Source organism: Nicotiana sylvestris, chromosome 8, assembly GCF_000393655.2.
Source record: "Nicotiana sylvestris chromosome 8, ASM39365v2, whole genome shotgun sequence".
Taxonomy (NCBI): domain Eukaryota; kingdom Viridiplantae; phylum Streptophyta; class Magnoliopsida; order Solanales; family Solanaceae; genus Nicotiana; species Nicotiana sylvestris.
The window spans coordinates 177,597,543-177,619,170 of record NC_091064.1 but is presented as its reverse complement, the minus strand read 5'-3'; the positions used below and the strand labels follow the sequence as shown (position 1 = coordinate 177,619,170).

At 40.9% G+C, this 21,628-nt stretch overlaps 4 protein-coding genes across 4 annotated transcripts; all 4 read left to right on the top strand.

Moving 5' to 3' along the window:
• Positions 1-256: 256 nt before the first annotated feature.
• Positions 257-724, top strand: LOC138876055 (uncharacterized). Its single transcript, XM_070154944.1, has one exon. It carries the CDS (start codon positions 257-259, stop codon positions 722-724), a length of 468 nt encoding a protein of 155 aa, XP_070011045.1.
• Positions 725-15,142: 14,418 nt separating this feature from the next.
• On the top strand, positions 15,143-17,020 carry LOC104221948 (uncharacterized). The gene is made up of 6 exons (XM_009773107.2): positions 15,143-15,688; positions 15,772-15,889; positions 16,011-16,198; positions 16,307-16,398; positions 16,502-16,651; positions 16,743-17,020. Exons 1-6 carry the CDS (start codon positions 15,280-15,282, stop codon positions 16,881-16,883), a joined length of 1,098 nt encoding a protein of 365 aa, XP_009771409.1. The 5' UTR covers positions 15,143-15,279; the 3' UTR covers positions 16,884-17,020.
• A 584-nt stretch (positions 17,021-17,604) lies between these two features.
• On the top strand, positions 17,605-19,133 carry LOC104221946 (uncharacterized). Its single transcript, XM_070154943.1, has 4 exons — positions 17,605-17,968; positions 18,086-18,375; positions 18,562-18,735; positions 18,819-19,133. The coding sequence occupies exons 1-4, from the start codon at positions 17,605-17,607 to the stop codon at positions 19,131-19,133; spliced, it is 1,143 nt and encodes a 380-aa protein (XP_070011044.1).
• A 1,191-nt stretch (positions 19,134-20,324) lies between these two features.
• On the top strand, positions 20,325-20,966 carry LOC104221947 (extensin-like). Its single transcript, XM_070154942.1, has one exon. It carries the CDS (start codon positions 20,325-20,327, stop codon positions 20,964-20,966), a length of 642 nt encoding a protein of 213 aa, XP_070011043.1.
• Positions 20,967-21,628: the final 662 nt, after the last annotated feature.

The following is a 21,628-nucleotide window of genomic DNA, read 5'->3' as shown; positions in this document are numbered from 1 at the left end:
GGGATCAGTACTTGCCACTTGCGTAGTTTTGCCTACAACAACAGTTATCAGTCGAGCATTCAGATGGCACTGTATGAGGCTTTGTATGGTAAACGGTGTCAGTCCCCAGTGGTTTGGTTCGAGCGGGATGAGGATAGACTTTTGGGTACAGACTTGGTTCAGGATGCCTTGGAGAAGGTTAAGGTGATTCAGGCTTTGCACAGCCCAATCCAGACAGAAGAGTTATGTGGATCGGAAGGTCCACGATGGTGCATTCATGGTTGGAGAGCGATTCTTGCTCCGAGTTTCGCCCACGAAAGGCGTTATGAGGTTCGGGAAGAAGGGCAAACTGAGCCCAAGGTTTATTGGTCCATTTGAGGTATTGTGGCGAGTTGGGGAGATTGCTTATAAGCTTGCCTTGCTTCCCAGTTTGGCAGGAGTCCATCCGGTATTTCATGTTTCTATGCTCCAAAAATATCATAGCGATCCATCTCATGTGTTGGATTTCAGCTCAGTCCAGTTGGACAAGGATTTATCTTATGTTGAGGAGCTAGTGGCGATTTTGGACAGGAAGATTCGAAAGTTGGGGTCAAAGAACATTGCTTCAGTGAAGGTTCAGTGGATGGGTCAGCCGGTCGAGGAGGTGACTTGGGAGACAGGGCATGATATGTGCAGCCGTTATCCTCATCTTTTCACCACTTCAGATATTTCTCGATACTCGTTCGAGGACAAACAATTGTTTTAAGAAGGGGAGGATGGAGCCTAGAAGCGGGCGTGCAGGTGTGGCCCTTGTTCACAGAAGCGGACTTTGAGGACTTAAGTGAAGTCTGCACTTGTGATGGTTTTTCTGCAGGTACGAAACCGCAGAAGCGGTGAATCCCTCGCAGAAGCGGATTAACTGGACAGAAAAAGGGAAATTTTGAGGGTTTGATCTCATTTTCACTTTGGGACTTTGAGAGCTCGGATTTGGGAGATAATTTGAAGGATTTTCAAAGGAAGTTATTGGGTAATGATTCTTAACTCATTTATGGTTATATTCCACTAATCTATAGATAATTTCATAATTTAATTAAGAATTTATGTTATGAAATTTGGGTGGAAAGTTGAAAAGTTCTTCAACCAAAAATTTAAGTTTTGATTGAGATTTTGATATGGTATTTAGATAATTTTGGTACAAGTGAACTCGTGGTTGAGTGAGTGTTCATATTTTTGTGACTTTTACCCAATTTCGAGACGTGGGCTCAGGTCGACTTTTTGGGGTGATTTTCTAATTTCTTGCTAAAGTCTTGATTTCATTAATTAGATTAGTTTCTTATAGTTATATTTATGGTATGTAATTGCTTTTGGCTAGATTTGAGACATTCGGAGTCAGAAAATCATGGAAAAGGCATTCTTATTAATTGATTGAGCCTGGTTCGAGGTAAATGGCTTGCCTAACCTTATGTGGGGAAAATCCCCTTATGATTTGGTACTGTTGTGATACTTCTGTGATATGTGAGCACCTTGTACTCAAGGTGACGAGTGTGTACACGGGCTAATTGTTGTAAAATTCAGCTTTTACTGAGTAGTAACTTGTTACATCTCAATTGAGTTATACCAGCATGTGTAGTTATCATGTTTAGCTTAATTGTCACGACCCAAACCGATGGGCTGCGACGGGCACCTAGTACCTTACTCAACCGAGTACCAATATAACGTATCTTTTCGTATCATGCTATCATAGGTAAATGAGCCATAGAGTCTATCGTGAGATAAGTAGAATAAAACATGGAGAAATACTCGACATTGGACGATCCACCATGTAATCCAAATATGACGTACGGGCCTATAAGGCCGGCATGATCCTTTATATACTCAAAACATAGGTCGACAAGGCCATACAAGAATCCATATACATGACATCTGTCTACAAGCCTCTAAGAATATATAATATCGTAAAGGTCAGGATAGAGCCCCGCCATACCAAACAATACACATTTAAATTATACTAAGCAAACAAGCAACTCCGGAGCAAATGGAGTGCACCAACATCTTCTTCTGAGCTGATCGCCTACTTGGAGGACTCTCGATCTATCTATCGGGACCTGCAAGTATGAAATGCCGCGTCCCCGGGCAAAAAGGACATCAGTACAAATAATGTACCGAGTATGTAAAGCACATAAATAAGTACGACATGGAAGGAATATACTGTAAATGACTCAACTTGTAAGTCTGGATAACTCTGTAAATCATGAAATACTTATAGTGTCATGCATATGCGTATGAATGTCATGTCGTGCATAGGTACATATGTTCATAATATCATTAAGCCTCTGAGGGCATCCCATCATTTCATCTCGGCCACTATGGGAAAATCATCAATGTATACCAGCTGATTAGGTGGTGGTGCATATGTAACGCCATAACCTTTTCCCATATCCCATATACATATACATACATATATACGCGTATATAATGCCGTCTGAGTCATGGGTCAATGTACATGTATAAACACATGAAATGCATAAGAAATATGTCAATAAGATTTTCTCAGAATGTCATAAAACTCAATATGTCTTTCGGATAAACTTTATCAAATACGTATTTTTCTGAGACTCATGAGCAGAAGATATAATAATAATTCACATGGGAAATCAAGAATATAGACACCCCTAGTATTTATATGAATAGAGTCATTTATGAAAGTTGTGTATTTTGCTCATTTCATTTGTATCGTATGGATCATGCCAAAAGGAAGAAATGATAGCCTTAATATACCTGAGCCGATCCTCTAGACAATCCTTCTAACGCACGCCAATCGCGACGAAACACGTAACAATTAGATCAAAATAGGGAACAATTCGTACGAAATACCCGAAGCAATAACATTGCTATGCAAAGAAAATCTTGGCTGAAGCTTTTCCCCATGAACTTAGCAATAACGTTTGATTTTTTTTTTTTTTGGAAATGATATTTGATTGAACTCTTTTCTTAAGAGAATAGAGATGACATTACAAAGAATGAGTAACCTTGGATGAATTCTCATAGAAGAACGTTACTCTGTTCTTTGCTTAATAGAATTGAAGTTAAATTGTGAATTTGGAAAGTCATGCTTATTTAATATGTGGGCCCCACATGTCTCGCTTGGTGTCACACTTCATTCTCAAAGTGTGACACCTTGCAACTTTAATACTTAGTCATTACATGTAAATGGTTGATTGCCACATTGGGGGAGGGGTTTAATCTTATCCCAAGATTATTAATTAACTAGGTAATGACCTGTTACCTGGTAATTAATCAATTACCCATATAATTAAGAATTATCTCAACTTACTTAAAATACTACTCGCTTTTAACATACATTGTACACCTTACTATCATGGTCATGTAGTACCTTGTATGACACTAGTTCATAAATATCGGGTATTAACGCTCAGCCCGTATTTTATCCCGATATGCCAAACTTGGCCGAAAAATTTATTTCTTTGATTTGCTTCCCCTCTCACCTTCACGAATTTACTCATCATTTATTTAAAATAGCAGCATCCTTATAATCTCCAAATAATCTTTTTTCTTGGACTAATGTCAATTACCCTATGACAAATTCAATGTACAATACTACAGGGTACAACATCGTCGTAATTTAATACTGCGAGACGTAATATCGAAGTAATATTTCGGGGCATAATACTAATATCGCATGTTTACGTATCTTAAATGCTTATTTGAAATTAGTGCAACATGCTTAGTTGATTTCCTGTTTTTCCTTGATCTATATCAATCTTAACTGTAGCGTTCTTGCTGTTAATTATTGTATTCATCGATTTTGAGTTATGTGTTTACTTTTAGGACTACGAGGCGGTACCTCGGGAGATCCCGACACATTTACTTTTGGGACTACGAGGCGGTACCTCGGGAGATCCCCTGCACATTTACTTTTGATACTATAACGCGGTACCTTGGGAGATCTTCTTGCATATATACTTTTGGGACTACGAGACGGTATCTCGGGAGATCCCCTGCAGTTTATTCCTATGTGTTGTGCTGCTATTTTTCTGTGGTTTTCTCTTGTTAAATTTCAGTCTCTTATTACTGTCACGACCCTAAACCCGTACCCGGTCATGATGGCGCCTCTCGTGAAGACAAGGTCAGCCGACACTACCCATTTTCAATGCCAACAACTACCTAGAGACTCCTCAGATCCGCCTGAGTCAGAAATGATCAGCACTCGGGAGCAGGACCAGATACGCCTGAATCTGCACACAAGGTGCAGGGAGTAAAGTGAGTACTCCAACTCATTGAGTAATAATCATAAATAAAGACTAAAAGCAGAAAAATCACGTAAGGCATAAAAAGCATGTTATAATAAAGCAGTAAAACCATTAAAACAATAAACCAGTGAAAGAGGTAAAAATCCTTTAACTCAAATTTAACTTCATGAAAAGCCTTTTTTCAACAATTAAGCATGGTAATTGACAGGCAATAAGAAAGGATAAACACATAAAGTTTCACCCCTCGAGCACTGTATCAACAAATCCGCCCCTCGGGCAATATCTCAGAACAATACCAGCCCTTCTGGCAAAATTTCAGAACAATACCAGCCCCTCGGGCTCAATCTCACATTACAATGGGTACCCGCGCTCACTGGGTGTACAGACTCCTAGAGGGGCCCCTTACGGCCCAAGCGCAATATCAAGTCATCTTGTGGCATCATCACTAGGCTCTCAGCATATCAATCAAGACACCTCGTGGCATACATTACTCAGGCCCTCGGCCTCATAATCAATCAAATGTTTCCTCACAACATAGGCCATCGGCCTTACTCAGTCAAAATCCTCACAAGCCACTCAGGCAATATTAAAACATGTATCTCAGCCCAAAATATCATTTAAAAGATTATTTAAGTGTTAAAACAGAGTAAACATGGCTGAGTACGAAAGCAGTGAAATATATCAGGACTGAGTTAAATTATAAAGTCAAAACAGTGAGGAAATATCAATAAAAGCCCCCCGAATGGTTCAAATAGTTGGCACGAGGCCCAAATATGCCATTCAGCCCAAATAATGATGATAGCAAATAGATTTCGGTCAAATACGCGGTAAAATAGTCATTTGGTTCGGACTAAGTCACAATCCCCAACAGTGCATGAACCTGCGCTCGTCACCAAGCGTGCGCATCACCTCAATATAGCACAACGATGTGCAAGTCCGGGGTTTCATACCCTCAGAACATCATTTACAATCATTACTCACCTCGAACCGGTCGAATCTCTAGCTTGCGATGCCTTTGCCCCTTGACTCGGCCTCCACTCGCGTCGAATCTATCCAAAATCAGAATCACGGCATCAAAATACGCTAAGGGAACGAAGCCCAAGCGAAAATAATCAATATACGACACAAATCCCGAAATTACCAAAACACGACCATCGGGCCCACGTCTCGGAATTTGATAATTTTTACATCAATAGATTCCTTATCTCCCCAAGAGTTCATACATATCAAAAGTTCTCAAACCTTATTAAAACTTGTATCAATCTTCAAAACACCTCAAACAACATCAAATCAACCAAAACACATCGGATTCAAGCCTAAGTTTCCAAAATCTTCTGAATTCTGCTTTTGATCAAAAACCCAACCAAACCACGTCCGAATGACCTGAAATTTTGCACACACATCCCAAATGACACAAAGGAGCTACTGCAACTCTCGGAATTCCATTATGACCCCTATATCAAAATCTCGCCTACCAACCGGAAATCGCCAAAAATATCAACTTCGCCAATTCAAAACTAAATCTACTCCGAACCTACAAAACTCATTCTGATCGCGCTCCTAAGTGCTAAATCACCTCCTCAAGCTATCCAAACCATCGAAACTCACATCCGAGCCCTCTAATACATAAGTCAACATCCGGTTGACTTTTCCAACTTAAGCTTCCTCAAAAGAGACTAAGTGTCTCAAACCTTACCAAAATCATTCCGGATTCGATCCGACCAACCCGAGACCACATAACACGGATAAAAAAGCATAAAGAAGCAAAAATGGGGAAAATGTAGCGGTAACTCATGAGACGATTGGCCGGGTCGTCACTTCCTCCCCAACTTAAACAAACGTTCGTCCTCAAACGAGTCAAGAAACATACCTGAAGCCTCAAACAGGTGAGGATATCTGCTCCGCATCTCCCGCTCGGTCTCCCAGGTAGCCTTCTCCACTAGCCGACCTCTCCACTGCACTTTCACTGAAGCTATATCATTTGACCTCAACTTTCAAACCTGACGAACCAAAATAGCTACTAGCTCGACATCATAAGTCAAATCATAATCCAGCTGAACCGTGCTGAAATCCAAAATATGAGACGGATCCCTAACATACTTCCAGAGCATAGAAACATGGAATATCGAATGTACACTTGACAAGATGGGTGGCAAAGCAAGCTCATAAGCCACCTCCCCAATCCTCCGAAGCACCTCAAAAGGCCTAATGAACCGAGGACTCAATTTACCTTTCTTCCCAAATCTCATAATACCATTTATGGGCGAAACCTTCAACAGAACCTTCTCACCAACCATGTAGGACACATATCGAATCATCCTGTCCGCATAACTCTTTTGCCTCGACTGCACTGTACGAAGCCTCTCCTGAATCACCTTCACCTGTTCTAAGGCATCCTGCACCAAGTCTGTCCCCAATAGTCTAGCCTCACCTGGCTTGAACCAACCAACTGGAGATCTACACCGCCTCCCATACAAGGCCTCATATGGAGCCATCTGAATACTCAAGTGGTGGCTTTTGTTATAAGCAAACTCTACAAGTGGTAGAAACTGATCCCTTGAACCTCTGAAATCAATGACACAAGTACGCAACATGTCCTCCAATATCTGAATAGTGCGCTCGAACTGTCCGTCCGTCTGAGGGTAAAAGTTGTGCTCAACTCAACCTGAGTACCCAACTCTCGTTGCACAATCCTCCAAAACTGCGACGTAAACTAAGTGCCCCTATCTAAAATGATGGAAACTGGGACACCATGCAAACGAACAATCTCCCTGATATAGATCTCTGCCAACCACTCTAAATAATAGGTAGTACATACGGGAATGAAGTGCGCGGACTTGGTCAGCCAATCCACAATCACCCAAATAGAATAGAACTTCCTCAAGGTCCGTGGAAGTCCAATAACAAAGTCCATAGTGATCCTCTCCCACTTCCACTCAGGAATATCAATCTGCTGAAGCAAGCCACCCGGTCTCTGATGCTCACATTTCACCTGCTGATAATTGAGACACCGAGCTACAAATCCCACAATGTCTTTTTTCATTCTCCTCGACCATAGTGCTGCCTTAACTCCTGATACATCTTCGCGGCACCCAAATGAATGGAATACCGCGAGCTATGAGCCTCCTCCAGAATCAACTCCCGAAGCCTATCCATATTGGGCACACAAATCCGACCTGCATCCTCAACACCCCATCATCACCAATGGTCACATCTCTGGCATCATCGTACTGAAATCTGTCCTTAAGGACAAGCAAATGCGGATCATCATACTGACGCTCTCTGATACGATCATATAAGGAAGACCGAGAAACCACACAAGCCAATACCTGACTGGGCTCCGAAATGTCTAACCTCACGAACCGAATGGCCAAGGCCTGAACATCAACTACAAGAGGTCTCTCCCCAACTGGAATATATTCCAAGCACCCCATACTCACCGCCTTTCAGCTCAAAGCATTGGCCACCACATTGGCCTTCCCCGGATGGTACAATATAGTGATATCATAATCCTTTATTAACTTTAACCATCTTCGCTGACTCAAATTAAGATCCTTCTACTTGAACAAGTGTTGGAGGCTACGATGATCAGTAAACACCTCACAAGACACATCGTACAAGTAATGTCTCCAAATCTTCAACGTCTGAACTATGACAGCCAACTCCAAATCATGAATGGGGTAGTTCTTCTCAGGGGGCTTCAACTGACGAGAAGCATAAGCAATAACTCTACCCTCCTGCATCAATACACAACCAATACCAACTCTCAAAGCATCACAATACACGGTATATAAACCTAAAGCTGATGGCAAAAATAACACTGGAGTTGTGGTCAAAGCTACCTTGAGCTTCTGAAAGCTCTCCTCACACTCATCCGACCATACAAATGATGCACCCTTCTCAGTCAACTTGGTCAAGGACGATGCGATAGATGAGAATACCTGAACAAAACGGTGATAATAGCCTACCAAACCAAGAAAGCTATGAATCTATGTGGCTGAGGACGGTCTGGGCCAACTCTGAATCACCTCTATCTTCTTCGGATCAACCTGAATATCCTCGCTGGACACCACATGCCCCAAGAAAGCCACTGAACTGAGCCAAAACTCACACTTGGAGAATATTGCATAAAGTTTCTCCTCCCTCAATATCTACAACACAACTCTCAAATGCTCTGTGTGCTCCTCCTGACTACGCGAATATACCAAAATATCATCAATGAAGACTATGACAAACAAGTCAAGGTAAGGCCGAAACACAATGTTCATCAAATGCATGAACGTTGCTAGGGCATTGGTCAGCCCAAAAGACATCACCAAGAACTCATAATGACCATATCGGGTCCTGAAAGCTATCTTAAGAATATCCGAGTCCCTAATCTTAAACTGGTGATAGCCTGAACGGAGATCAATCTTGGAGAACACTTTCGCTCCCTGAAACTGGTCGAATAAATCACCAATGCGAGGCAAAAGATACTTGTTCTTGATTGTTACCTTGTTCAATTGCTTATAATCAATGCATATCCTCATAGTGCCATCCTTTTTCTTCACAAATAGAACCGGCGCACCCCAAGGTGACACACTAGGCCGAATGAACCCTTTATCAAGGAGTTCCTGAAGTTGCTCCTTTAATTCCTTCAACTCCGTTGGTGTCATACGATACAGAGGAATAGAAATGGGCTAAGTGCCCAGTACCAGGTCAATACCAAAATCAATATCCCTGTCCGATGGCATGCCCGGCAGGTCTGCAGGAAACACATCGGGAAATTCCCTACAACTGGAACAAAATCAATACTAGGAGTCTCAACATCAACATCCTTCACAAAGGCTAGATACGAAAGACAACCCTTCCCAACCATACGCTGGGCTTTCAAGAATGAGATCACTCTACTGGGAACATAATCAATTAGACCTCGCCACTCAATTTGTGGCACACCCGGTATAGCCAATGTGATTATCTTAACATGACAGTCCAGAATAGCACGACATAGAGATAGCTAATCCATACCCAAAATGACATTGAAATACACCATACACAATAATAAAAGATCCATACGGGTCTTCAGACCCCCAATAGTCACCACACATGACCGGTACACACAATCTACAACAATAGTATCGCCCACCGGGGTAGATACATGAACAGGTGAAGCAAGAAACTCACGGGGTGTACCCAAATAACGAGCAAAGTATGATGACACATAAGAAAAGGTGGAACCAGGATCAAATAATACAGAGGCATCTCTATGGCAGACAGAGATAATACCTGTGATAACAGCATCTGAAGCACTAGCATAGGGTCTGCTTGGAAGTGCATAGAAATGGGCCTGACCACCACTTGATCGACCTCCTCCTCTAGGGCTACCCCTAGCTGACTAACCTCCACCCCTAGCTGGCTAGATGGGTGATGATGAAGTAACTGGTGCTGAAGCCGATGACTAACCTCTCTGCTGAAATGAAATCGCAAGACGACGAGGGCACTGCCTCTACATATGACCCATCTCTCCATACTCATAACAACTCCCAAGTGCTGGAGAAGGGGACTGAAGGTAACCCCTCGCACCGGAGTGACTAGAAGATGCACTCGGCATAGAAGATCCCTAAACTGATGGAGCACGGGATAAACTCTGATCTGGAAGGGCACTAAGTGATGACTGGCCCTGATGAGAATTGTGAGAGCCATGACCTGATGACGCCCCACGATAACTTGGGCGAGCTGGCTGAGCATGCCTGAATAGACGGCCTCTGCCGTGCTAAAACTAACCTCTCGAAGGAGTACCACTATAACTACCAGATCCTCAAGGCCTCTTGGCCTCCCTCTCCTCTCGCTCCTGGCGATGAAAAGACTCAATCTCACGGGCAATATCCACAACCTCCTCGAAAGTAGCCCCAAGCACCCTCTCCCCGGTCATGAGAATACGAAGTTGATAAGTGAGGCCATCAACAAACCTCCTAATCCTCTCTCTATCTATCGAAACCAACCAAATAGTATGACGAGCTAACTCGGAGAACCTCATATCATACTACGTCATGGTCATCTCCTCCTGGCGCAACCACTCAAACTGCCTGCGTAGCTCCTCTCTGCGAGACTACAACACATACTTCTCCAGAAAGAGAACGGAGAACTACTACTAGGTAAGGGGTGCTGCACCAGCAGGCCTACGCCTCTCAAAAGCCTCCCACCAAGTGAAGGCAGCTCCCAAAAACTGATAAGTAGTGAAAGCGACCCCGCTGGTCTCCAGAATACTCGTTGTACGAAGCATCCTCTGACATTTATCTAAGAAACCCTGGGCATCCTCGCCCTCTGCACCACTGAAGGTCGGAGGCTACAGTCTACCAAACCTCTCCAACCTACGCTGCTCATCCTCCAGCATAGCAGGAACTACATAGTCCTGAGCAGCTGCAACCAGCTGGGCTGGATGTGCCCCCGACGTCTGAAGTCCCTGCATGACCTGCTCAGGTATGCGAGTTGCGGGAGTCTGATTGCCTCCCCCGGCCTGAGAAGTAGTTGCGGCTGTAGTGGCTGAAACCGCCTGAGCTAGGCTAGTGCAAACTGATAAGATTTGAGCCAAGGCCTCCTGAAGACCGGGAATCACAATGGGCATAGCTGGTGCCTGAGCTGTGTTGTTGGAGCGTCCATAACTGGGACCTGATCCTGAACTGGGGCTACTGATGGATCTGCAGGTGCTGCCCTAGCTGGTGTACGAGCCACACCTCAGCCCCTACTACAACAACGACAACGTCCTCAGCCTCTGGTGGCCACAGCTGGTGGTACTGGTGGTCGTCCATCCTGACTGGTAGCACTTCTCATCACCATCTATAAGAGAATAGAATAACAGAAGTTTAGTACTGTGATCAACAAATTCGCACGACGAGAATTTCAAGAATGTGAAGTTTTTCCTAAAGGTTCTGCAGCCTCTCGAGGATAAATACAGATGTCTCTGTACCGATCCGCGAGACTCTACTAAACCTGCTCATGACTCGTGAGACCTATGTAACCTAGGCTCTGATACCAACTTGTCACGACCTTAAACTCGGACCTGGTCGTGATGGCGCCTCTCGTGAAGACAAGGCCAGCTGACACTACCCATTTCCAATTATTAACAGTTAAACCATAAAAAATAAATCTAAAGCATGATAAGATAACTCAAAGTTAACAGATAATAGCATAATTTGCGGAATACAACCCAACACAGCCCGATACCGGGGTGTCACTAGTCATGAGCATCTAAACAATCCGGAATACTCCAAACCAAACTATAGAGTTTAATACAGAAAACCAAGAACATGATGAAGTAAGATAGGGAAGAGCTCCGGGCTGCGAATGCCAACAGCTACCTAGAGACTCCTCAGATCCACCTGAGCCGGAAATGATCAGCACTCGGGAGCGGGACCAGATACGCCTGAATCTGCACACAAGATGCATGGAGTAAAGTGAGTACTCCAACTCAATGAATAATAATCATATAAAGACGAAAAGTAGGAAATCACGTAAGGCACAAAAAACATGCTATAATGAAGCAGTAAAACCATTAAAACAATAAACCAGTGAAAGATAGGTAAAAATCCTTTAACTCAAATTTAACTTCATGAAAAGCCTTTTTTCAACAATTAAGCATGGTAATTGACAGGCAATTAAGAAAGGATAAACACATAAAGGTTCGTCCCTCAGGCACCGTATCAACAAATCCGCCCCTCAAGCAACATCTCAGAACAATACCAGCCCCTCGGGCTCAATCTCACATCACAGTCAGTACTCGCGCTCAATGGGGGTGTGCAAACTCCTGCAGGGCCCCTTACGGCCCAAGCGCAATACCAAGCCATCTCGTGGCATCATCACTACGCTTTCGGCCTCATATCAATCAAGCTACCTTGTGGCATACATCACTCAGGCCCTCGGCCTCATAATCAATATCAAATGTTTCCTCACAACATAGGCCCTCGGCCTTACTCAGTCAAAATCCTCACAAGCCACTCGGGCAATAGTAAAACATGATTCTCAGCCCAAAATATCATTTAAAAGATCATTTAAGTGTTAAAACAGAGTAAACATGGCTGAGTACAAAAACAGTGAAATATATCAGGACTGAGTTCAAGTATAAAGTCAAAATAGTGAGGAAACATCAATAAAAGCCCCCGAAGGGTTCAAATAGTTGGCACAAAGCCCAAATATGGCAATCGGCCCAAATAATGATGACAGCAAATAGATTTCGGTCAAATGCGCTGTAAAATAGTCATTCGGGACGGACTAAGTCACAATCCCCAACAGTGCATGACCCCACGCTCGTCATCAAGCGTGTGCGTCACCTCAATATAGCACAACGATGTGTAAGTCTGGGGTTTCATACCTTCAAAACATCATTTACAATCATTACTCACCTCGAACCGGTCGAATCTCTAGCTCGCGACGCTTTTGCCCCTCGACTCGGCCTCCACTCATGTCGAATCTATCAAAAATCAGAATCACGGCGTCAAAATACACTAAGGGAACGAAGCCCAAGCAAAAATAATCAATATACGACACAAATCCCGAAATTACCAAAATCCGACCCCCGGACCCACGTCCCGAAATTCGATAATTTTTACATCAATAGATTCCTTATCTCTCCATGAGTTCATACATATCAAAAGTTCTGAAATCCGGCCTCAAATAGTCCTTCAAATCCTCAATCGAAAGTCAATGTTTTCAAGCCCTAGTTCTTCAATTTTGGCTTAATTTCCATGATTATTTAGGTGGAATTCACATTAGAATCGAGTTTTAAGTCCAATAATCTTACCTCCAACTGATTCCCCTTGAATCCCTCTTCAATTCCCTTCAAAAAGCTCAAAAAACGACCAACAATGGAAGAAATAAACCCTAAAATCGCAGACAAGACGAGTATTTAAACATTCTGCCCAGGCCTTAATTCCTTCTTCGCGAACGCGGTCAATGCCTCGCATTCGAGAAGCACAAAAATGGCTTTGACCAAAAATCCTCTTACGCGAAAGTGACATGCCCATCGCGAACGCGATAGTTCCTCAGACTTACTCTTCGCAAACGCACTCCCTCTCTCGCGAACGCGATGAACAACTTGACCTCAAACCCAGTTGACCAATTTCCTCTACCCGAACACGCTCCCCTTCTCGCGAACGCGATGCACAAATATCCTGCCCTTAGAGAACGCGAAGGTTTAAATTCCACCTTCCTCAACTGACCCTTCACTAACACGAGGGTCCACTCGCGAACGCAAAGAGTAAAATACCTGCAACAGCTGAAACCAAAATCTGCAATTTTCAACTTAAAATGATCTATTCAACCCTTCGAAACTCACCCGAGGCCCCCAGGACCGCAATCAAAGGCACTAACATATCCCAAAACCTTATTCAAACTTGTACCAATCTTCAAAACACCTCAAACAACATCAAATCAACCAAAACACATCGGATTCAAGCCTAAGTTTCCTTAATCTTCCGAATTCCGCTTTTGATCAAAAACCCAACCAAACCACGTCCGAATGACCTGAAATTTTGCACACACATCCCAAATGACACAACGAAGCTACTGAAACTCTCGGAATTCCATTCTGACCTCTATATCAAACTCTCACCTACCAACCGGAAATCGCCAAAATATCAACTTTGCCAATTCAAGCCTAAATCTACTCCGAACCTCCAAAATTCATTCCGATCGCGCTCCTAGGTCCCAAATCACCTCCCGAAGCTATCCGAACCATCGGAACTCACATCCGAGCGCTCTAACACATAAGTCAACATCCGGTTGATTTTTCCAACTTAACCTTCCGCAAAAGAGATTAAGTGTCTCAAACTTTACCAAAATCATTCCGAATTCGATCCGACCAACCCGATGCCACATAAAACGGATAAACAAAGTATAAAAAAGCGAAAATGGGGAAAACAGAGCGGTAACTCATGAGACGACTGACTGGGTCGTCACAATTATATTGCTATATTCTTCTGCCTTATTTATTATATACCAGTAGGGTCGTGACCTGACCTCGTCACTACTCGATCGAGATTAGGCTTGGCACTTACTGGGTACCATTGGGTGTAATCATGCTACTCTTCTGCACATGTTTTATGTGCAGATCCAGGTACTTCTTATCACCCTCGATATCGGTAAGCAGTGAGATTGTGGAGATTTCAAGGTATATCTGCCTGCGTCTGCAGACCTTGGAGTCCCCCTCTATTCCATCGTACTTTCTTAGACTCTGGTGTATAGAGATACTTAGTTTTTCTTCTATAGCTTGCGACTTATGACTACCGATTTTTGGGAATATTATTCATACTCGAGTGTTGGTTATTGTACATGTCGAACGGTATTTTTATCAGTTATTTAATTATCTGTTGCAGTTTAGTTGTTAAATTTTTCTTTCATTTTCGTTATTCCGCAAATGTTAATCTTACCTAGTCGTAGAGACTATGTGTCGTCACGACATCGCACGGAGGGAGAATTGGGTCGTGATTTGCTAAGTGTCTTTTGGTTCTCTAAGTTTAGTTCTGGTAATTTCATTTCTTAAAGTTTATTGAGTGTCTTTAGCTTCAAATTTAATTTTTGTGATTACAAAAATGCGATTAGTGTCTTTGACTTGTGTATATTTGAAGCACTTTGGTTCGCATTTGCTTTAGAGACAAACTAAGAAATCCAAAAACTAACTTTTAAATTTCGGAAAACTGAGTTTGAGAAACTTCATTTTTTTTTTTTTTTTTTTTGCAAAACAAAGACAAAGAGAAATTTTGGAAAAAGAAATAGAGAAATCAAAAGGCTAATTAGGTTGTCGTTCCTGCTGATCCTCATGGTGCACCGCGTCACATCTGATTACCTCTTAATTTCCCGACAGTACAAATTCAAAATGAAGTAAGCAACGGTTAGTTACTTCCCCCTTACTCCCGCCCCTTCTACTATTCATCCTCAAAACTCCATTCGATTTCTTTTTTCTTCAACTATATTTTCCTTTCTCTCAACCCATAAACCCGACGATTGAGACTTCTCCCAAAGGTTTCCGTTGTGGCGTCGCTTGGTCTAGGCCAAGCGTCGTCGCAAAATTAAAAAGATGGACAATCCAACAGCCATTGTGCCTTACCATGACCCTTTTGATGATTCTTGTTCTATTGACCAAATTTCACTTTTTGATGAAAATCCAACCATTGGCCTCCCAAAATCATCATGGAATCAAGAACCTTTTTCATTTGATCCAACAATTTTGAAGTCTGATAATGATTTTGGCGTTTATGATCCATTCGATGATCCAATTTTTCTAGACATTCCATATGAATGTAAGAATAATTTGGTTGAAAATAGTACTAATACTGAGGCAGGAGTTTTCGCGACTAATTATTGTAGCATTTCGCAAGATAGGGTGTTTGAAAATAAAAGTCATGTCTCAGTTTGGCCAGTGTCATCATCTACATCTATGTGTACTAATAATTGCCAAATACTAAGAGAAATAACGCATTCTAATGGTGAGTGTATACACAATACATTGTTTTACATAATTAAATTAGTAATGTAACTTTTTTGTTTTTTTTACTGGTTTTTTTTACAGGCTTGCAGATATCTAAGCTTGATATTTTTGGAACACTAGGAAGGATCAGTCATGCAGTTCTTGAGAAATACACTAGGGATTTTTCTTCTCAAAGCCACGAGTCGTCCCAAATATTTGAGTATGGAGTTAGTTCTTTTATTACTTTTCTATTTTTCCCTCTTTTACACTAGTTTATAATGTGCTTTGAATACTTGTTTGACGAAATAATTAACTTTAGTTTTTATCTTCTGCCTTAATAGTTTTAGCAAGGATAGTACAAGCAGTGTGAAGCAATTTTTAGTTCAATATTTTGAGGCTTGTAAGCTTGAAGGTTATATTTTGCTACAAGATCCATTCTGCGATTTCTATGAAGCATTAGGTGTTGGATCTGATGATGGTGATAGTCTTGACATCGATAGTCTACTTCAGTTATCTCCAACAACTTCGCGTCAGTAACTTGTTCGATCACTTCTTTAATCTTTTTTATTAGCTTAAGTTAACATTGTGAATGAGACCCTATTTGAATCTTTTTTAAATCATTAATATTGATCAACAGGTGATTGCCAAATGAACCAGCAAGAGATAAAAAACGAAGGCGAGGTGAACTGCAATGACATGAGATATGAAAAGATTCCCCTTTCTGCACAGGTTTGTAATATCTTAATAGGACTTGATTGTTACTATATATAGTATTTATATAACATTGTAGTAGTATTTTGCATTCTGATCACTTTTTTCTTTAATAGAGCAGAGGGAAAGAACTGGAAAGTTGAGATTGAAAGACTTTGCAGGATATCTCCATCTTCCCATTGAGGTAGCAGCTAAGAAACTGAACATATGTCCTACTGTCATGAAAAAAGTTTGTCGAAGGGATGGCTTGTTAAGATGGCCCTATCGAAAGGTCTCTTTCTTTTACCCTTTCACCACCACGCCTTATCTTTTAGTACTACGATAATCTGAGGTTATTCGTATTTTCTTGGAAATGATTGCAGATTAAAAGCATTAGGAGGAAGATATCGAAGAGAGAAAAGAGTTTAAGCTCTAATGATGTTGAAGAAAGGGCGAGCGCAAAGGCAGACATAGCAAAGTTGGAAGAAGAACTTGCCAAAATTTTTGAAGCATTTGTTGGCTGATTTCACTAATTTTGTTTCAGTTAAATCGCATAGGTCATCTCTTATGAGTTACTGTATTAGTGATGTTCTACCAATTTTGCTTAGAAGATTAGCTATTCATTAAATCTATACTGTATTTATACTTGAGGCGGATTTAAATGTACAAAATGAGCTCTATTGTGTATATACACTACATAGAAAGGAGTTTCATCTTTCTTCCTTTCCAGATTATTTTCTATGTTAAAAAGTTTGCTGTTTATTTTCTCCGCGTTTCCAAGAGTCTTAGACTACATTCCATTGGTTGTTCTATGCATGATTTCTGTTTGTACTCATGCTTAACTCCCTAGCTAGTTAAAGTACAAAAGTTTTGCTTATTGTATTCTCATTCAATAAGAGAATAATGCCATGTTCTGGAATAATTTAATTCTTGTCTTGTGTGTTGTTTTGTACTATCACTTTCTTGAATCTTTGCTCACAAGAATAACTAGAGCCGGCTTGTTCGCTAAATGACCCTTCGTAAACATCAAAATGGAGGATATTTCTCTAAGCAGTTTATTGAAAACCATAGTACGTTTTCAACGTTCACAACTAGAAATTCCTCTTCACCTAGAGATGTCCGTGTTCAAGTTCATTAACTTTTTTTGACAAGAGGTTTGATCAGTGGTGGATATATATGATGATATTACGGCTAATCAAGAAATACTACTGTTCCATCTTCAAGAAGAAGAAAAAGAAAAAGAAGATGGCGAATTTTGAGAAAGTAGTTGGTGTAAAGAAAGTGAGGCAAAAAGATCCAGATGGATGGGATGTGACAATGCCACTCCCAGGGGACATAATAGAAGGCATTGGTGAATTAGCTGCTGGTGATGATTCATTTGTTCAGGCCAAGACATGGTCAGAGTTAGCTTTATTTCTTGGTAAAATTGTTGGACATTTCATTTGGTTGAAAGTTAGAAGGGGAGAGAGTAGACTTAAACTCAGGGGATATGTCTTAGTTGAACGACGTTCCAATCTACAGAAAAGGTTTGTGGTTAGAGCAGCATCTGATGAAAGACATCTTGCTGTTATAGCAGAATTAACTTTGGGACGTTGCACTGAACTACAGGGTACAATTTTTTTATTTTTTTTTCGCCTAATTTTTACACTGTCAATGTATATAACTCTCTAATAGGAACATTGTACATAAAGTGTTTAAGAACAGACTTTTTTTTTTGATGATGCAGAAATGAGCAGAAGAATGGTAAATTCAGGCTCACGGGGATATAACCAAATGGGATTACAATATGACTGGAAGATGAAGGTGGGAACCTATCTACCCGATTCTCGTTCCACAATTGTTAGCTCCATACTTTTCATGCCTTTAACTAGAGAGTATAGAGTAGAAGCCACAATGGTTCGAACCATGGCCTGGTTTTCAGCAGCAGTATCTTCAGGAATCCCCCTTGTATTCGTTAACATTCAAACCGAGCAAATAAGCAATTTGGTATTACTCTCTACCTTTTCTGATAATAAGGTTTGACTTACATATACACTGACAGTATAAAAAAATTTTACATTGTTAACCTGTTGTAGCAGGTAACGTGCCTTATTCAGGTTATAACTAACCAGTACCTGTCAGTGTAAAGTCGATTGATTATACTCTAACTTAAAGTTTCATTATGAACTAATTATTTTTCCTCTTCATGCTTTTTATGTATAGGAGAGGAGAAACAACACTAGTAACCAATCCGCGCAAGGAGTAAGGCTATGGTATCTGCCAGGAATTGAAGAGGTTCCACTTGAACTAACACCTGAACCAGGAGAAACCAGATTTGGAATTGACATTAAACGAACAGATGAAGTAACAGTCATCGCCTTTTCATTCCTGAAAACAGTAAAGTAAATAACGTTACTACGAAATGTTTAAGTTAAATTTCTTAACATGTTCTTTTTTTTTGTTGTTAAATTTCTTTTTAGGGATTTGTCAGTATATACTCAGTAACAAAGGGGACAGCTGCAGAACGAGGCGGTTTAGTGCATTTATTTGAGCAAGCAAACAAAAGCGAGCAACTTCTTGTGATTTCAAGGCTAGAAGGAAAAAGTCTTTTGCCTTCAACTGTTAGCCCAGAAGGTCTAATATATTGCTGTGACCATAGTGATATTAAGGAAACTCTCAATTTAGCAATGGAAAGAAGTGATAGTATTAGACTGCATATCATGGCTTGGCCTAATCAAACAACTCAAAATACCACACGGTCGTTTGGTGCTGCAGTTCTTATGCCTCCAAATTGATGCCATCAATAGTTCAACACCATACAACCAACAACTAAGCCTCAATGGCAAGCATTCGGCAATATCAATTCTCATTGTACATGTCGCTTCATTTAAGCTTATCTCAGTCAGCAGGTCAACATCATGTATAGAAATAATGCCCTATGTATCAAAATTTTGTCGACTAATTGGAAAGAAGTGAAAGCATTAGGCATATCATGCATGTCTTGGCCTAATCAGGCAACTCAAAGCACCACATGATCTATTGGCACTCTTATGCCTCCAAATTGATACTGTCACCAGTTCAAGTCAGACCATGTATGAATAATCTGTCTGTTCGAAAATTTTGTGGACAAATTGTAATAACCAACTTGAACCTGCTTTAGTTAGTAATAGCAGTTTACATGAAGAAGAGGATTTGTAATAAGATGTAAGGATATATTCTCAAAGTTGTTTCCAGTTTTAACGATGTACTTGTGTACAAATTAAATTGCAGAAGCAATAGGGAAACATTCTTGTCCGCAAAAATTAGACCCCCATAGAAAAATTGCTTAGAATTTGCTGCAAAACAAACAGATGAGAATCCACATTAGAATAGTATCTATAGCAGGTCAGTTTAACAAGTCTTGAATTGAAAGTTTGTCTATTATGATATTGAAAACAGCATATATGAATGTTAGTGTCTGAGTCCTTTTAAGAGCACTAGTACACAAGATTGCTTGCAAAAGCATGAATAGCAAAAGAATATTTCCTTTTTGCAACCTTTTTCTTTTCAGAAGTAACATCCATGCGCAGTTTCCCATTTATATACTGGTAGCTAACTTTCATTCTTTTATCTAGCTAGTCATATATCTGGCGATCAACCAAATTGTTCAGCCAATAACTTCACTTAATCATCTCTTTATAACTAATTGTTCTGTCTTATCTTCAATCTTGTAAATTGACTCATAATATTCATTTGAGAAAAGAATGTTTAACCGACAAAATTAGATCTGTTAAATTTTTTTAACAGTTTGAGATAGACTCAAGAAAATACTTCCTTTTTTTTCTTTTCTTTTGGCGCCCCTAGCAACAGAAACATATGACATTACAACTTTAGAAGCATGCGCCTTCAAAAGAAGAGGACATCTTTTCAGAACCAACATTGACAATTTTCCCTATTTAACCACTATAAATACGATGCAGTATGTAATTTTGATATTCATTGATGCAATGGCAATCTTACTCTCCCTTCTCCTTCATTTATCATTTGTTCTCTTCTTGTCATCAACATCTATAGTCATTACCTTAGCTTCCTTCCCTGGCAGCTCATCATCAGCCTTATGGTTTATGTACCCTCCTCCTCCTCCTCCTCCTCCTCCCTTTCACTATACATACCCATCCCCGCCTCCACCTCCACAGTCACATCACCATTACAAGTATAAATGCCCACCTCCACAGTCACATCACTATAAATCACCTCCACCGCCATCACCCGTTTACAAGTACATGTCACCACCACCACCGTCGCCCATTTACAAGTATAAGTCACCACCACCACCTCCTCTTGTTTACAAATACAAGTCACCACCACCACCATCGCCAGCTTACATGTATAAGTCACCTCCACCACCGCCGCCTGTTTACAAGTCACCACCACCACCTCCAGCTTACATATACAAGTCACCTCCACCGCCGCCTCTGATTCATAAATCACCACCACCGCCTCCACCTTACTATAATTATGTTTCGCCTCCACCTCCACACAAACATCACCGTCACCATCACCATCATCATCATCACCACCATAAGCCAAAATGGTCACCATATCCGTACATCTACTACAAGTCGCCACCACCGCCACCTAAACATTAACTTGCCTCCGGTTTACCGTGTTGTTTCTCCGCCACCTGTTCTCACTGGTTTGTAGTGCCACCGAAAAGAAAAAGAGAATCATGATGATGTTCCTTTAGGTAGTACGTATTTCTATTGGTGGTTTTTGACAATGTTGTAATCATATGTTTTTGTTTTGTATATACAATTGTTGTAGCAAGACTTTGGAGTAGATTGGGTACTTGAATAGTAAGATTATCTAAATAAATTATACTAAGATAATTGTAATCCTTATGCATAATTTGGTGGTTGGTGTACTTAATTTAGGAATTGTGCAACAAAGTTACTCATGTTACCATTACCTTCCATATAGATATATGCAAAACCTGGCCGTTACCGCAACATGCCACATTGATGATGGTTGCTCTATTCGACTCGACTGCGTCTTACATAGTCGTTTAATCGATTTGTAGCATGTTACCTAATTACTATTCCATCTGTCCCACTCTATATGACACGATTGGAACAGGTTCATAATGTCATTTTGGATATGTCTGCAAAATTTCAAGTCAATCGGAGTTGTTTTGGATAGTTTCGGCGTCGTTGGTGGAATTTAGGAATTTCAAAGTTCATAGGCTTGAAATTGATGTGATTTTGGTGTTTTGATGTTGTTTTTGATGTTTCGAAGGCTCGACTAAGTTCGA

Coding starts and splice junctions, on each gene's coding strand:
- LOC104221946 (XM_070154943.1), top strand. CDS start 17,605: ATGGCGAATTTTGAGAAAGTAGTTGGTGTAAAGAAAGTGAGGCAAAAA. Junction 17,969..18,085: donor ACGTTGCACTGAACTACAGG/GTACAATTTTTT, acceptor TTGATGATGCAG/AAATGAGCAGAAGAATGGTA. Junction 18,736..18,818: donor CCTTTTCATTCCTGAAAACA/GTAAAGTAAATA, acceptor ATTTCTTTTTAG/GGATTTGTCAGTATATACTC.
- LOC104221947 (XM_070154942.1), top strand. CDS start 20,325: ATGGCAATCTTACTCTCCCTTCTCCTTCATTTATCATTTGTTCTCTTC.
- LOC138876055 (XM_070154944.1), top strand. CDS start 257: ATGGTTGGAGAGCGATTCTTGCTCCGAGTTTCGCCCACGAAAGGCGTT.
- LOC104221948 (XM_009773107.2), top strand. CDS start 15,280: ATGGACAATCCAACAGCCATTGTGCCTTACCATGACCCTTTTGATGAT. Junction 15,890..16,010: donor GAGTCGTCCCAAATATTTGA/GTATGGAGTTAG, acceptor CTGCCTTAATAG/TTTTAGCAAGGATAGTACAA. Junction 16,399..16,501: donor AGATTCCCCTTTCTGCACAG/GTTTGTAATATC, acceptor TTAATAGAGCAG/AGGGAAAGAACTGGAAAGTT.